The sequence below is a fragment of the Rutilus rutilus genome (genome assembly GCF_951802725.1).
Source record: "Rutilus rutilus genome assembly, chromosome: 11".
Lineage (NCBI taxonomy): Eukaryota > Metazoa > Chordata > Actinopteri > Cypriniformes > Leuciscidae > Rutilus > Rutilus rutilus.
Genome location: NC_140216.1, coordinates 39,204,852 through 39,219,851, shown reverse-complemented (window position 1 = coordinate 39,219,851; position 15,000 = coordinate 39,204,852). Strand labels below are relative to the sequence as shown.

Below are 15,000 nucleotides of genomic sequence, written 5' to 3'. Positions count from 1 at the left end.
GGAGTGGCGTCTGGTACAGGCCAGTATCTGCATCATCCACATCTGCTGTTCTGAGGCGTCCACCGCTGGCACAGAGGAAACAAGAGAGAGAGTAAATATGCAAAGTATTAATGTATTACAGTTACCATGGCAACCACTTCAAACATACCTAGTTGGATTACTAGTTTGATGCTCGCTAAAAACAGTTGTTATTCGAAACAAAATAAACGTCAACTGAAATAACTGAAACCCGATATCACACACGGTCTGTCTGAGGAGGCACTATATTTGAACTGGAATGTAATCCGGTCGTACTTCATCCGCCATGTTGTCATGGTCATGTGACCTACGGCGTCAGTTGCGTCGCTTTGTATCCATTCATAAATCCTCTCCCGCGGCATCATGGGGAGATTCCAGAATCTCGTCGGAAGTAGTCGGTCATCCGGGTATTTTCACCCACTGTTTTATGAGTGCTGTGAATTCAGACACACTCAGTGTTGTGAATTTGGACATTTCACACTACTCTTGTCACACACTGTTTTTCGCCCACTATATAGGGAAGTATTTTACTTCGGACACAGTGTGGAACTCTTTGCATTCAACAAGTCACTCTTCCAAGGAGGAACTACAGACTATTTCTATTAACAAAACAAGCATGAGTGAATCACTTCAGCTGTAAACATCAGACGACACTGAGCTTCAGTTTGAGCTCCAGCACTGAGACTGAATGAACACACACACACACACACACACACCAGTAATGAAAAACAGAGCAGCAGTGAGAGCAGGAATATATCTGATCACCAGCCGCCCCGACACACACACAAACACACACACACACACACACACACACACACACACACACACACACTAAAACACACTTTAACACACACACTCTCTAAAACACACTCTAACACACACACACACACACACACTCTAAAACACACTCTAACACACACACACACACACACACACACACACACTCTAAAACACACTCACACACACTAACACGCACACACACACTAACACTAACACATACACATACACACACACACACTCACACACACACTAACACGCACACTAACACAAACAATCACACTCACACACACTCTAACACACACACACACACACTCTAAAACACACTCACACACACACAAACACACACACAAACACACACACAAACACACACACAACACACACACACACACTCACACACACTAACACACACACAAACACTCACACACTAACACGCACACTAACACACACACTCACACTAACACACACTCACACTCACACACACATTAACACACACACAACACATAGACACAAACAAATACACACACACACACACACACACACACACACAGATCGAAAACAGTGTGTACTAACAATAACATAGATATTAAAAAATAAATTCTCAGATGTGTCATGATGTTCTCTCAAACGATTCTGCACTGAAATCCATCTTTGGAATTCAGAAAGTTATTAAACAATTACGTTTATTGAACCAGCAGAAATCACGACATTACAGAACAGATGCGATGAGCTAAACTGGACAAACGAAACATGTTTCAGACACAAGACTGAAATGAAAGGGAACATTACAGGACAGACATTACAGTTTTTTTCGATTGCTAAACGACAGTGGGCACAACTGGAGTCACATGTGCAAAACGAATTTCGAATTACAGTATGTACTTTTAGTACTTTTTTTTCTCATTACTGTAATTCCGTAAATTACTACAGACTATTGAAGCAAACTGCTAATTTTCAACTACATTAAAGAATTGTCATGTTATAAAAATTTAAATAAATCATGTGAAAGAATGTCACTCTTTTCTTTGAAGAAAATATTACTTTGTATGAAGTCACTGAAATTGTTCAAACTGTAAAGATGAAAAGTTAGTATTTTCTGTATTGGTGTTTGATGCTAGTGTTTTTACTCTCAGTGTGTTCTGAGTGACAGTGTGTGTTATCTCAGTGAGGGTTGTGCATATAGTGTTTGGCTGCACTGAGCCTGTTTTGAGCCATGTGTTAAGAGTTGTGTTGCTTGGAGTGAGTTTTGCAGGTGATGTGAACTGTTTAGCTCAGGTGACTGTTGGTAGTGCAGACTGTAGTTAGAGTTTTGCACATGTAGCTCCAGTTGTGCTCACTGTCGTTTAGCAATCGAAAAAAACTGTAATATTGCATTCAGTCATAAAGCAGGAAAACTGACGCATCACCAAACATTTCGTAACTGAATCGAAATCAAAACAAATCTTTAGATGCCTAAAGTTTTCCATTTATACTGTTCAGGTAGACTTTTTTTTTTTTTTTTCAGTAAATACCCAGAACCCCTTGCGATGGCAGCACTGAGCAGATCCTCTTAAAGTCAATGTGGCAGATGTTTCTTAGTTATTAATAAACATATAAATAAATTTTCTGTCTTCATCACCTTCATCAGAATCAGATTAATGCTCAACCTTATGAATTTTGGAGAACGCATCATCACGAATAACCTTTACTCATTAGCAATTTAAACAAGCTCTTGATATAATTATGACAGAATGATGCGTTCTGTAACGAGCAGGAGATGAAATGACTGATATTACAGTAATATGAGCTGAACGAGTCATTAAGACTCAACACTAGACCTGATGTGGACTGAATATTAAATATATATACTGTATAGTAGGCTGTCGCAATACAAAAATGCAACAATATATGAATAGTGTATAGTTCACCCAAAATATAAATTACTGTTTAAGTTTTCAGAGTTTTAGTGTCAGTACTACATTAAACTACTATATAATGTTGAATATAATGTATAATAATGCAATGGGGGAATATTTGTGTGTCCTGATAATGCCAAATGTCTGATTTTAGCAGTAAAAAGTGGCTTACTTTATTTTAAATATATCTAGTCAGTGACAGAGTGCAAATATTCATCTAAAATAATTCAGTATTTTCATCTTCAGAATCATGAATATTGTTATTCTGGTGTCTCTATTGTCCTGTGCTTTGGGTTTCCAGCACAAGTCCAAGACTATTCATTTACACACACAATTTAACATCAAATGTAGCATTTTAATTAACAATAAAAAAATGTTTAACCTTTTATCATATGTTTTGGAGTATCGCAATAATATTGTATCGTAAGTTCAGTATCGTGATATGTATCGAATCGTGACATGAGAGTATCGTTACACCCCTACTATATGATGTGAATAGACTACAGACTGAGAAACCCCTGAACAAACGCTCTGGACAGTGACGAGTGTTTGAATACCTCTGAGTTTGAAGAGCTCCCCATTGGCTGAGCTGACGACGAACATGTGAGGCGCCTCGTCGCTCGTCGTCACGGAAGCACCAATCAGAGGCAGGGAACCACGGGGCTTCAGGCTCCGCCCCTGCTCGTGCACGAAATACTGCAGCTGACCCACATCAGGGTCCAACACGAAATACCTGCACACACACACATGAACACATCAGGACAATATAACTGGAAAACGACTTTTCCAAAACTTGGAAGTGAGTGTGGAGTCAATAGAGCTGGAATTAATTCTCTATTTCGGACCATCGGTCTGAAATAATATATGATTTACTTCGTGTGTGTGTGTGTGTGTGTGTGTGTGTGTGTGTGTGTGTGCACGTATATGTGTGCGTGAGTGTGTATGAGTGTGTGTGCATACATGTGTGTGTGTGTGTGTGTGTGTGTGTGTGTGTGTAAGTATGTGTGATTTTATTTATCAAAAACATAAGGAATTTGGACATAAAATACAGAACACTGAAATTTGTCGTGACATGCTGCATTTAATAATTAATAATTACTGCATAGTATTCCAATTAGTAGAAGCAGAAAAATTCAAATCAAAATGGCCAAAACTAGTTTTTCATCTATGAACATTCAGAAAAATCCAGCTAGCTCATGTGGTTTGGTGATGTGCAACATAATTTCATGAATAATAATAATAATAATAATAATAGTTATTATATACACTTTTTGACTTGAAGATTTGCATGTGACTGCTGAGCTCAGATGATTGACTGTCACTCAATCCCACAATCCCTCTGGCCAAACACCCAATAACCCAATCACTCAATCACCCAATAACCCAATCACACAATAACCCAATCACACAATATAACCCAATAACCCAATCACCCAATCACTCAATCACACAATAACCCAATCAACCAATATAACCCAATCACCCAATCACTCAATCACCCAATAACCCAATCACACATGAACCCAATCACACGCTCAGACAATTAGAGAGTAAATGAGACTGAAAGTCAGAGCCAGTGTTGCCAGATTGGGCGGGTTCCCGCCCAATTGGGCGGTTTTGAATTTGATTGTGCGGGTAAAAAAGGGTTTGGGCGGGTGGACAAAATTTGGGCTGGTTTGGGGTCAGTTCGGCGGTTTTCAAACATCTACATTTTAAAGTCTAATTGGTTAAAAAACTAAATTAAAGTGTGCATGTAATCCATAAAATCAGTCATCATGACATACACACGCCCATGCAGAGTCAGCTGGCGTAAGTGTTGACATCACCGACGAGCACGCACTTTTAGCCAATCAGCGATCCGCAGGCAGATGCGATTGAGCGCGATAAGTTGTAGCTGTATATTCAAGTGAACGCTAATGCCAAAGTGATATATAGCCTACTAAACAGTAAGTTGTATCTACACAGTAAAGAGTGAGATAGTGAGCAGCTCTAAAAACGAACACCTGGTGGGAGATATCGATGGTTAATATAACTCTGAGGAGAGCACAGTTGAATGACTTGAAATGAAATTAAATATGGGACGTGAAATATGTCCATGGCCATGTGCACACTAGCCTAACCTTACCAGACATCGGCAACTTTTACACCGTCCAGACTGCACAATACTCGACCCTGACAGCTGCTGAAAAAGGTTTGAATCAACGATGAATGAGTTTGACTGTTAAATTCTGCGTTATGTTCTGCAATGTGTACTTCCGAGGGTTAAAGTCATCGGTTCATTTCTTGATTGCCGTTTTGACAGTGTCCATCTGGACATAGTCATATTGGCTAATTCTCCTTAATTATTGCCCTGTTTTGATCTGTTTTCCTGGAATTTTTTATTTTATTTATTTTTTATTTTATTTTATCATTGTTATTTTGTTTTAAGGAGATACAAATTATGCTTATCAACCTTGAATGACAATGAAATTATATCATATTATTTTGGCAGTAAAATTTTGGGCGGTTTTTTCTTGTAGTGGGCGGGTTTTGGTGAGCTTTTGGGCTGGAAATCACCGTCCCAATCTGGCAACACTGGTCAGAGCTCAGCTCTCTGTGTGATTAAACTCAATGAACCTCACATGCACACACGCAATCCAGCAGAACCTGAAGAAGAGATCTCATTCACCAATTCACTTCTCATTTTGCATTAGCCATTTCTGCCAAGTGTTTTTCACCAGTTGAACAAAAACCATTAAAAAACATTGCTTATGGACTTCCTGTTAGTGACCAATGGCGTAAAGACGTGGCTCCGGGAGCTCCTGCAGAAACTCTTTATAAAGTCTATCAGGGTGATTTCTACCGACGTGGTGTGTACATATTTTGACATCTTAGAGCTTCTTTGATTGTATTAAGTGCCGCTATGCCTCCAAAACCCAGAAATACGGACAACCAGACGGCATCGAAAGTGCGGCCTAATGCAGGAGCTACGTCCCCGGCCCAGCGTGATCCTGTTGGACCGCCGCCTCACGACGGAGATGGCGTTGGGACCGTCACAGCTTCGAGTTTTGCTTCTGCGGACTTTAAAGCCGAACTTCTTGTTGCTCTCCGAGAAGAGATGGTAGGCATTTTCAAGTCTGAGCTACAGATGGCTATGACTGAAAACTTATCCAAAATAAAGTCAGAATTGCAAAGTGTCAAAACTGAGCTGACGGCTAACCTAGCCGCTACAAAATCTGACGTGGGTGAGCTAAGGGGGACGGTGATTGAGATGGAGGAATCACTGTCAACTTGCACAGACGACGTGGCGTATCTCAAGAGTAAAGTGGAGAGCCTGTCTAATAAAGTTCTGGCTCTTGAGAACAAATGTGAAGATCTAGAAGGTAGATCTCGCCGCAATAACATCCGTATTATCGGGTTATCTGAGCAATGTGGCACGGTTACCGCGGCATCTACCTCCGCTTTGCTTAAGGAGGCGCTTAACTTGGAGAAAGCGCCTCTTATTGACCGTGCTCATAGATCCTTAAATCCCAAGCCCAAACCCGGAGAACGGCCGCGTCCCATAATAGCGCGTTTACATTATTATGCAGACTGTGTCGACATCCTTCAACGTGCCAGGACCCAGCAGCGGATCAAGATTGGGGACTCTACAATCTCCATCTTTCCGGATCATACAGCCCGGACGGCGAAAGCACGCGCTGCCTTTAATGACGTCAGGAGACAACTCAGGGACATTCCAGGTGTACGGTATGGTCTGATATATCCTGCTCACCTCCGGATCACAACGAGTGGAGGGGTTACAAAGGATTTCACATCCCCTGGAGAGGCTGCTGTTTTTATCAAAACCCTTAAATAGTTAGAGCTGATTTTGAGCGCCGCCTACAAAATGACTTTGAACGTCCATGTAACATCTAAGTATGGTAAATTTGACTCTGAGACATATGAAAATAAGTAAAAGTGGCACAAATATTGTATTATTTTGATATACAAATGTCTTTCTCAGGTTCACACAACTTCTAGTCGATAGTACACCCTGTTATTTAAGACATATTTTATTATTGTTATGCAGGAGTTCCTGTTGAGTTTGGAGAAATATGAAGATGACTGTTACCCCTTTTCCACCAACAAGAACCGGGTGCTGGTTCAGAGCCAGAGCCAGAGCTGGTTCAGAGTTGGTTCGACTGACGAGCTTACTAAGAACCGGTTTGCCTTTCCACCGGCTAGAGAGCCACAACAGAGCCAGATCTTACGTCACTGTAAACGTCTCATGTTGCCCAGCAACCGCTAGTGCGGTAGCGCCAAACACAAACACGCCAGGCTCGAGATGCATCGGCTTCTCGCAGATCGATCGCCGCATGACATAAAAGCACTGCGATAGCGATCTAAAAGCACAAGGAGTCGTATGCTCTCCAAACACTCCCGCAGCTCCGATCGGTCCTCGCCGCTCCGATGCATCTTGAACAAGCCATCAACAATAACGGACGTTGCAATACTATGGACGCTCATGGGTTTGCAAAAATACATCGGAATCCAACGCGTTCGTGCAGCTCGCCGTAACTTACATAGACGGATATATTATATCAAGCTGCTATTAGCTCGACTAGCTGCTATTTAAAAATGGCGGTCACAAGTTTCTATTCGTCTTGTTGGTCACGGTAACCCCGCCCCCAGCCCCTGACGCAAGCGGTTCTTTCTTGGCTCCGTTCTAGACCCTGCAATGATTTGGTGCTACTTAAGAACCAGTTTTACTGGTTCGGAGCTGGTGCTTTGGCGGTGGAAAAACAAAGAACCGATTTGAAACTAGGCTCTGGCTCCGAACCAGCACCAGCTCTGCCTTGGTGGAAAAGGGGTATGTTAGGTCTAATACACGGAGTTTAGTTGTTCTGTTAATGACTCCTAGTGGAGTCTGCACCGGTATCCTATCGTTTGGGGATGGGGTAATAGTAGGTGCGGGGGGAGGGGGGTCTCGGGTGTATCTACTTTTTTTTTTTTTTTTTTTTTTTTTTTTTTTTTTGGGAGGTCGAATTGTGGTTGCAGTTTCAGCTGTGATATAAACTAAATATGACAAGTATTAAAGCTTTAAATGCGAGATTTCTTAGTTGGAATATCAAGGGCTTGGGGAGTGCTGTCAAACGCTCAAAGGTGTTTTCTCATTTAAAGCGTTTAAAGCCCGATATTGTTTTTCTGCAGGAGACCCACATGCGAAATAATGACCAGACGCGGTTGAGATGTCCCTGGGTTTCGGAAGTATTCCATTCCAGCTTCAATTCTAAAGCCAGGGGGGTTGCCATTCTGATTAGTAAATCAGTCCCATTTACACAGACCAAAATCATTTCTGACAAGGATGGCAGGTATTTAATCATTTTAGGGACTATATACCAGGTTCCAGTTCTACTTGTCAATGTATATGCACCAAATTTTGATAATCCTAGTTTTTTTAATAATCTATTTAAGATATTACCATCTTTAAATGACGTATTTTTTATATTTGGCGGGGACATGAATTGTGTTGTAAATTCTCAGCTAGACCGTTCCAAAGCCAACTTGAATCAGTCACAAATGGCTAGAACTCTAAGTAGTTTTATGTCCAACAATGGCTACATTGACCCCTGGAGGGTTCGTAATCCAACTGGCAGGCAATACTCCTTTTATTCACATGTACACCAGACATTTTCCCGTATTGACTATTTTTTTATTGATGCCAGACTGATGCCCAAGGTGACAGATACTTCTTACCATCCGATTATTATTTCAGACCATTCACCTTTAACCTTGGAAATTCAGTTCTCCTCTGAATCTCGTTACTCCACCCACTGGAGATTTAGCATATCTCTTTTGTCTGATGATAAATTTCATAAATTTATCATAAGTACAATTGAGGACTTTATATCTCTCAACCAATCTGAATCAGAACCCATTTCTAATACGCTCCTGTGGGAATCTTTAAAGGCCTACTTAAGGGGACAGATTATTTCATATTCCGCTCACTTGAAGAAATTAAGAACGTCAACCATTAAAAAATTATCAGCTGATCTGGAATCTGTGGATCAACAGCTTGCCACATCCACGTCTCCTGATTTATTAAGGCGGCGGGTGGTATTAAAAACTGAATTAGACTTGATCACAACTAATGAAGCAGAGCGATTACTTCTACATTCTCGGGCCAAATACTACGAATATGGAGATAAATCTGGAAGATTGCTAGCTCACCGATTGCGTCGACAAGCAGCCTCACGTTTAATACCCCGCGTTAGAGATGAGTCTGGGATGTTGGTAGAGGAGCCTGACCTTATAAATTCAGTATTTTCATCCTTTTATAAATCTTTGTATAGTTCAGAATTTCCATCAGACTTGAGTGATATGGATACGTTTTTGCAAGACCTAGATTTTCCGGATATGAACATAGATGCAATTGATCAGTTGGACTCTCCACTGACTATGCAAGAACTTACATTGGCTCTACAAAATATGCAAAATAATAAGTCTCCTGGGCCAGACGGGTTCCCGGTTGAATTTTTCAAGGCATTCCATAATCAACTCATTCCACTATTACATGCTGTTTATGTAGAATCTCTGTCAAATGGCTCTCTCCCTTTCACTTTGAGACAGGCTTCTATTAGCGTTCTTCTGAAAAAGGGCAAGGATCCCGAACTCTGTACTTCTTATCGACCTATCTCTTTGATGAATGTCGATACAAAAGTTCTTGCGAAAGCTTTGGCATGTCGTCTAGAGAAGGTGCTTCCAACAATTATATCTCAGGAGCAGACTGGCTTCATAAAAGGACGTCAGCTTTTTTATAATGTCCGTACCTTATTGAATGTTATCTATTCGAAGGGAACCGCTGCCATTCCAGAAGTTGTAATTTCTGTTGACGCAGAAAAGGCGTTTGACAGAGTTGAATGGAGTTACTTGTTTGCAGTTTTGACAAAATTTGGTTTTGGTAATGTTTTTATATCATGGATACGTCTTCTTTATACATCACCTTGCGTCAGTATCACAACTAATAACGTTCAATCTAGTTATTTTCCCTTAAATCGTGGCTGTAGACAAGGTTGTCCTCTGTCTCCCCTCCTCTTTGCTCTTGCAATAGAACCTCTGTCCGTTTATTTGAGGTCTTTCCCCATTTTTAAAGGCATTATGCGTTCCCGGGTCGAATTCAAACTTTCTTTATACGCTGACGATCTGTTATTGTATATCACAAATCCTGTTGGGGCGTGCCCTGTTATTCTTTCTTTTTTTCATAGATTTGGTTCGTTTTCGGGGTACAAGATCAATGTCTCAAAGAGTGAATGTTACCCTGTCAATGACCTGGCAATGCAGCTCTCTCAATCTGATATTCCCTTCAAACTGAGTCCTTCGGGATTTAAGTATCTGGGGGTTCATGTGGCCAGGTCCTACAAAACTCTTTATGATGTAAACTTTTCTCCCCTATTAACTGAGATTAAGGCTGATTTCCAAAGATGGGGTTGCCTCCCCCTTTCCCTGATTGGTAGAATTAATGTGGTTAAAATGAATGTCCTCCCAAAATTCTTGTTTCTGTTCCAGTGCCTACCTATATTTTTATCTAAAAGTTTTTTCAAAAATATTGATTCAGTTATATCTAATTTTCTGTGGAATGGTAAGACACCTAGAGTTAGGCTAAAACTACTTCAGAATTGCAAATTTGATGGTGGCCTCTCTCTACCAAATTTCAAAGTTTATTATTGGGCCACGAATATAACTAAAACTTTATTTTGGCTAAAATTGGTCAATATACCTTGGTGTCAGTTGGAAATACAATCATGTCCCTCATCCTCTTTACTGGCAATACTGTCTGGTGTGGCTTCAGTCAACCCCTCTGGCTTTACTAGCAACCCAGTGGTCATTTCCACATTAAAGATATGGTTTCAATTTAGAAAGCATTTTAAATTTCTTACTCCCACCATATCAAGTCCACTGTTGAGGAATTATGCGTTCAAACCTGCATTTACTGATTCCATTTTCACTTCATGGCATGATAAGGGTCTGAAATGTTTTAAGGATTTTTATAAAGACGGGTTTTTTTGTTCTTTCACAGATCTAACTAGCGAGTTCGGCCTCTCACCTTCACATCTTTTTAGGTATTTTCAAATTAGGAACTGTGTAAAATGTTTATTTCCTAATTTTCCGCAAATTCCTCCTGAGCAGACATGGGACAGTCTTTTACAGTTGAATTTTTCACAAAGATCTTTAATTTCTAAAGTCTATGGTACTATCCAGTCCTATGATGATCATTTAATCACTAGGACGAAGGAGGCTTGGGAGAAAGAGTTGGGTTTGGCCTTTGATGTTGACTGGTGGGACTCTGTTTTAAACGGTATTCATAAAGCCTCAATCTGTGCCCGCTTGACCTTAATACAATTTAAAGTAGTGTTCAGATGTCACTATTCTAAAACCCGACTATCGCAAATTTTCCCTAATACAATTGATATCTGTGACAGATGCTCTGGTTCGCCCTGTAATCTTGCACATATGTTTTTCTTTTGCCCAACCCTAGGAAATATTTGGCAAACTTATTTTGACACCATGTCTAAAGTGCTCCTCAAGACCATCGATATTTCTCCGCATGTAGCCATTTTTGGTACTCCTCAAGAATACCACTGTTTTTCATCAGCGCAGTTAGAGGTCCTGGCTTTCACTTCCTTGATAGTGAGACGCCATCTTCTTCTTAATTGGAAAGCAACAAATGCCCCATCCAGTACACTTTGGATGACTGATGTCATGTCTTTTCTAAGACTGGAAAAAATAAGATATTCTAAGAAAGGTAGTCTCGCCAAATTTTACAATAAGTGGCAACCATTTATGCAATTTTTCCAGGCTAACTAGGCCTAACTCTAACACGCACTCCCCCTTAAAAATTTTTTTTTTTTTTTTTTTTTTTTTTTGTAATAAATGTATAAATATATATTTTTGTATTTTTTTATTTTTATTTTAATTTTTTTTTGTTTATAAAAAAAAAAAAAGACAATTTGAAAAAAGGTGTATACAAATATGTTTGTTATTGTTATCCAAGTGCCTTTACTTTGTTTTTGTGTGCAAATCAATAAATATATGAAACAGAAAAAACATTGCTTATTATAAGTAAAGAACGAATGTAAAAATGATTGAACATCGGATATTAAATTAATTTAATAAATAATTATAAACCATATAAAAAAAATTAAAGTGCAATATTAGATTACAAAATGCATGCAAAATTAGCACAAATTTAAAGAAAGAAAGAAAGAAAGACCGTCTGCAGTGAGGATGTTGATGTGTGTTTTTGTCGTCTGTGTGTTTTTTCTTCTAAACCAGATCAATGACTCTCTGACCAGAGAAACAGCAGAACTGACCAGAAACAGGCTAACCACACACACAACCACACACACACACACACACACACAACCACAAACACAACCACACACAGTCTTTGTTTTGCTTGTGACAGGCAAATTTTTTTCATAAAGGTCAATCATAAAGATTCAGAAATAATGATAAGAACAGGTAAACTGCACTTTGCCACATACACAATACATCACAGCTCATAAACACACATTAGCTGTATATCTAGTTGTAGACGTTTCAAGATGATCTGTTAGTGGAAGCTGGTTTAAAATAAAGCCACACTTCCTTCTTTCAGCGCACAAACCCTTCAGTCCAGTGTCATCACGGAAGCAAAACTCTGTCCGTTTCCTCCAGAAGAAACAACACACCTGTCGACACACAAGAAATAACACAACAACACACCCGTCGATACACACCATGAGCTCGGGAGATCTGCTGCTCGACAAGCCACACGTTCACTGTGATTTACACTGGTTTTAATTGTTTAATTGCCAAATTAGAATCTCCATCAAGAACTAAATTACCCATAATCCTACACTCTAAATGAAGTCAGTCTCCCTACTTTCTGAAACTACAGAATATTTCGCAATAAACTTGTTTAAACACAAAACATTAAAAATGAAACCAATTGTTTCATTTTGTACCATTGTTTTTTATTAGATTATGTCATTTGAAATGCTTCCGGGATGAATAATTTTACTCATTAAACTCCATTTAAAGTCCGTAATGTGATTCACCTCAAAGCTGTTTGGTTTGATTCATGGTTAAATACTTTTTACAACACCATTTTACCATTTTTAAATTACATTTGTTCATGCAGCCGTACAGTCGACTTTTTAATAGTCTCATAAAAGCAGATTTCCTTTGAGAAAAGGAGTTAGAGTTCATAATCTACATGATGAAATTAGAGAGAATATCGGATTCTGAGTCCATTCTTTTCATTTCTACAGACTCCAAACTCTTTTAAATGTGCTCCGACCTCAAATCAGAGCCTTTCAAGAGCATCAAATCATCTTCACAAAGACATAAACACAACCTCTGATTCCAGAACAGTCAGAGCGAGCTTCATTCATCATCCCAGCCTGTGCTTTATCCTAGCAGACTCACAGCACTGAAATCACTTCATATCTTATGGATGTTGTTCTGCAAGAGAGAAGGTCTCAAGTCTAGCATGACAACACATACCAAGTTTATGAATATGAACCGCAGACATGCGTCATTATTTATATATCCTTCATGGAACGTTTTTCCTGAAGCGTTTTAGTTGGATGTTCGTCTGACTTTTTTTTTAAATGTTACTACTTGTTTCAGGACATTCCGAGAACATTCAAAAGTAACATTCTTGAATGTGTGAAAAATGGAATGTTCTATTTAACGTTTGAAACCGTCACCCTGGAAACCAGGAGCGCGTTAGAAACCGCAGAGATGATGCCATCAGGAGGGAGGTCAGAAGTCAGCTTCACCTTCTGACACACTGTATCACTGTGAAAGACTGAAGGACTCTGGAGTACTGTTGTATTATGTTATGACAATTATGATAATTGTTGGTAATGGGTTTTTTTTTTCCATTTCTTTTCTTCAAGCATTTAATAAAAACATAAAAATTTATTAAAAACACAGTGGGCCCTATCTTGCACCCAGCACAATTGACTTTGTACAGCGACGCATGTATAATTCCTATTTTGCACCCGACGCACAGCGGACTTTTCCCTCCACAGGCGCACGTCGGTAAATTAGGGAGTGAACTTGCGCTCCCGGGGGGCGGTTCAGGGAAAAGAGGAGGCGTGTTCCCGCGCAAACGTTCCCTGGTGCTATTTTGCAGTTTCAGAAAACAATTCCTCCACAGACCATGAAAAACCTGAGGCACGTTATTCAGATGCTATAAAAGGGAATGTGAGATGATGCTCTGATTGGTTTATTTCACGTTACGCCCAAACCACACCTATGAATAATGAAGCTACTTCAGACCAACCCATTTTAGATTTGCGAGACCCGCCCACAAAGTTACTTGCGTTTCGCGCTTGATACTTGCGTTTCAGATCGTTAAAATAGGGCCCGATGTATCACTGACTGACATCTATGACCTTCATCTCCAGCACTGGACCAGCAGTAGAGCAGCAGTGTTTCTGTGCACGTGTTGCAGATTTAACGAGATGGTCCTCACTGCAGAACACGAAATCCAGGGGGAGGAGTTGGATCCAGATCCAACTCCTCCCACCTTACATATACCTAAACCTACCCATCTCCACCCCCTGATCCCTAAACCCACCCCTAAACCTACCAATCTCCACCCCTTAGATGTGGATCCAACCCCGCCCCCTGGATCTTGGGGACTGCATTGAGGTGCTACTGGATTTAACACGCTCAGAAAGTCACATTAGACTGACTAATACACAGTCTGTGAATAAAGAGATGCTCACATTGAACAAAATTACTCTTAATGTCAGATTTTTGCTAAAAAAGGTAAAGATTTATTAAAGAAAATGTATTTTTTTTTTAAAACTGCTATACACTAACATTCAAAAAATTTGACATCAGTAAAATGTTTCTGAAAGAGTCTCTCCTGCTCACCAAGGCTGAATTTATTTGATCAAAAATACAGTAAAAAATTTGAAATAATATTTAAATTTAAAGTAACTGTTTTCTATGTGAATATATAGTCAAATGTAATTTATTCCTGTGATCAAAGCTGAATTTTCAGCATCATTACTCCAGTCTTCAGTGTCACATTATCCTTCAGAAATCATTCTAATATGATTTGCGTTTCATATTAGAAACATTATAATCATAATCAAGAAACATTTATGATTATTATTTAACTGTGATGCATTTTTTTTTTTTTTTTGGATTCTTTGATGAATAGAAAGTTCAAAAGAAAAGCATTTATTTAAAATAGAACCTTTTGTAACATTATAAATGTCTTTACTGTCACGTTTGATCAATTTAATGCATCCTTGCTGAATAAAAGTATTAATTCCTAAAAATAAAA

At 39.4% G+C, this 15,000-nt stretch overlaps 1 protein-coding gene across 2 annotated transcripts in view; it reads right to left on the bottom strand.

Annotated features, from left to right (window-relative positions):
* osbpl10a (oxysterol binding protein-like 10a) overlaps positions 1 to 15,000 on the bottom strand; it is a 35,832-nt gene that overhangs the window by 16,806 nt on the left and 4,026 nt on the right. For both annotated transcript variants that reach the window (XM_084422836.1, XM_084422837.1), the window contains exons 2-3: positions 3,248 to 3,423; positions 1 to 65 (exon numbers count right to left, since the gene is read on the bottom strand). The exon at positions 1 to 65 is cut by the window's left edge and continues 15 nt beyond it. In XM_084422836.1, the coding sequence (XP_084278962.1) occupies positions 1 to 65; positions 3,248 to 3,423 (241 nt within the window). The remainder of the gene's footprint in view (positions 66 to 3,247; positions 3,424 to 15,000) is intronic.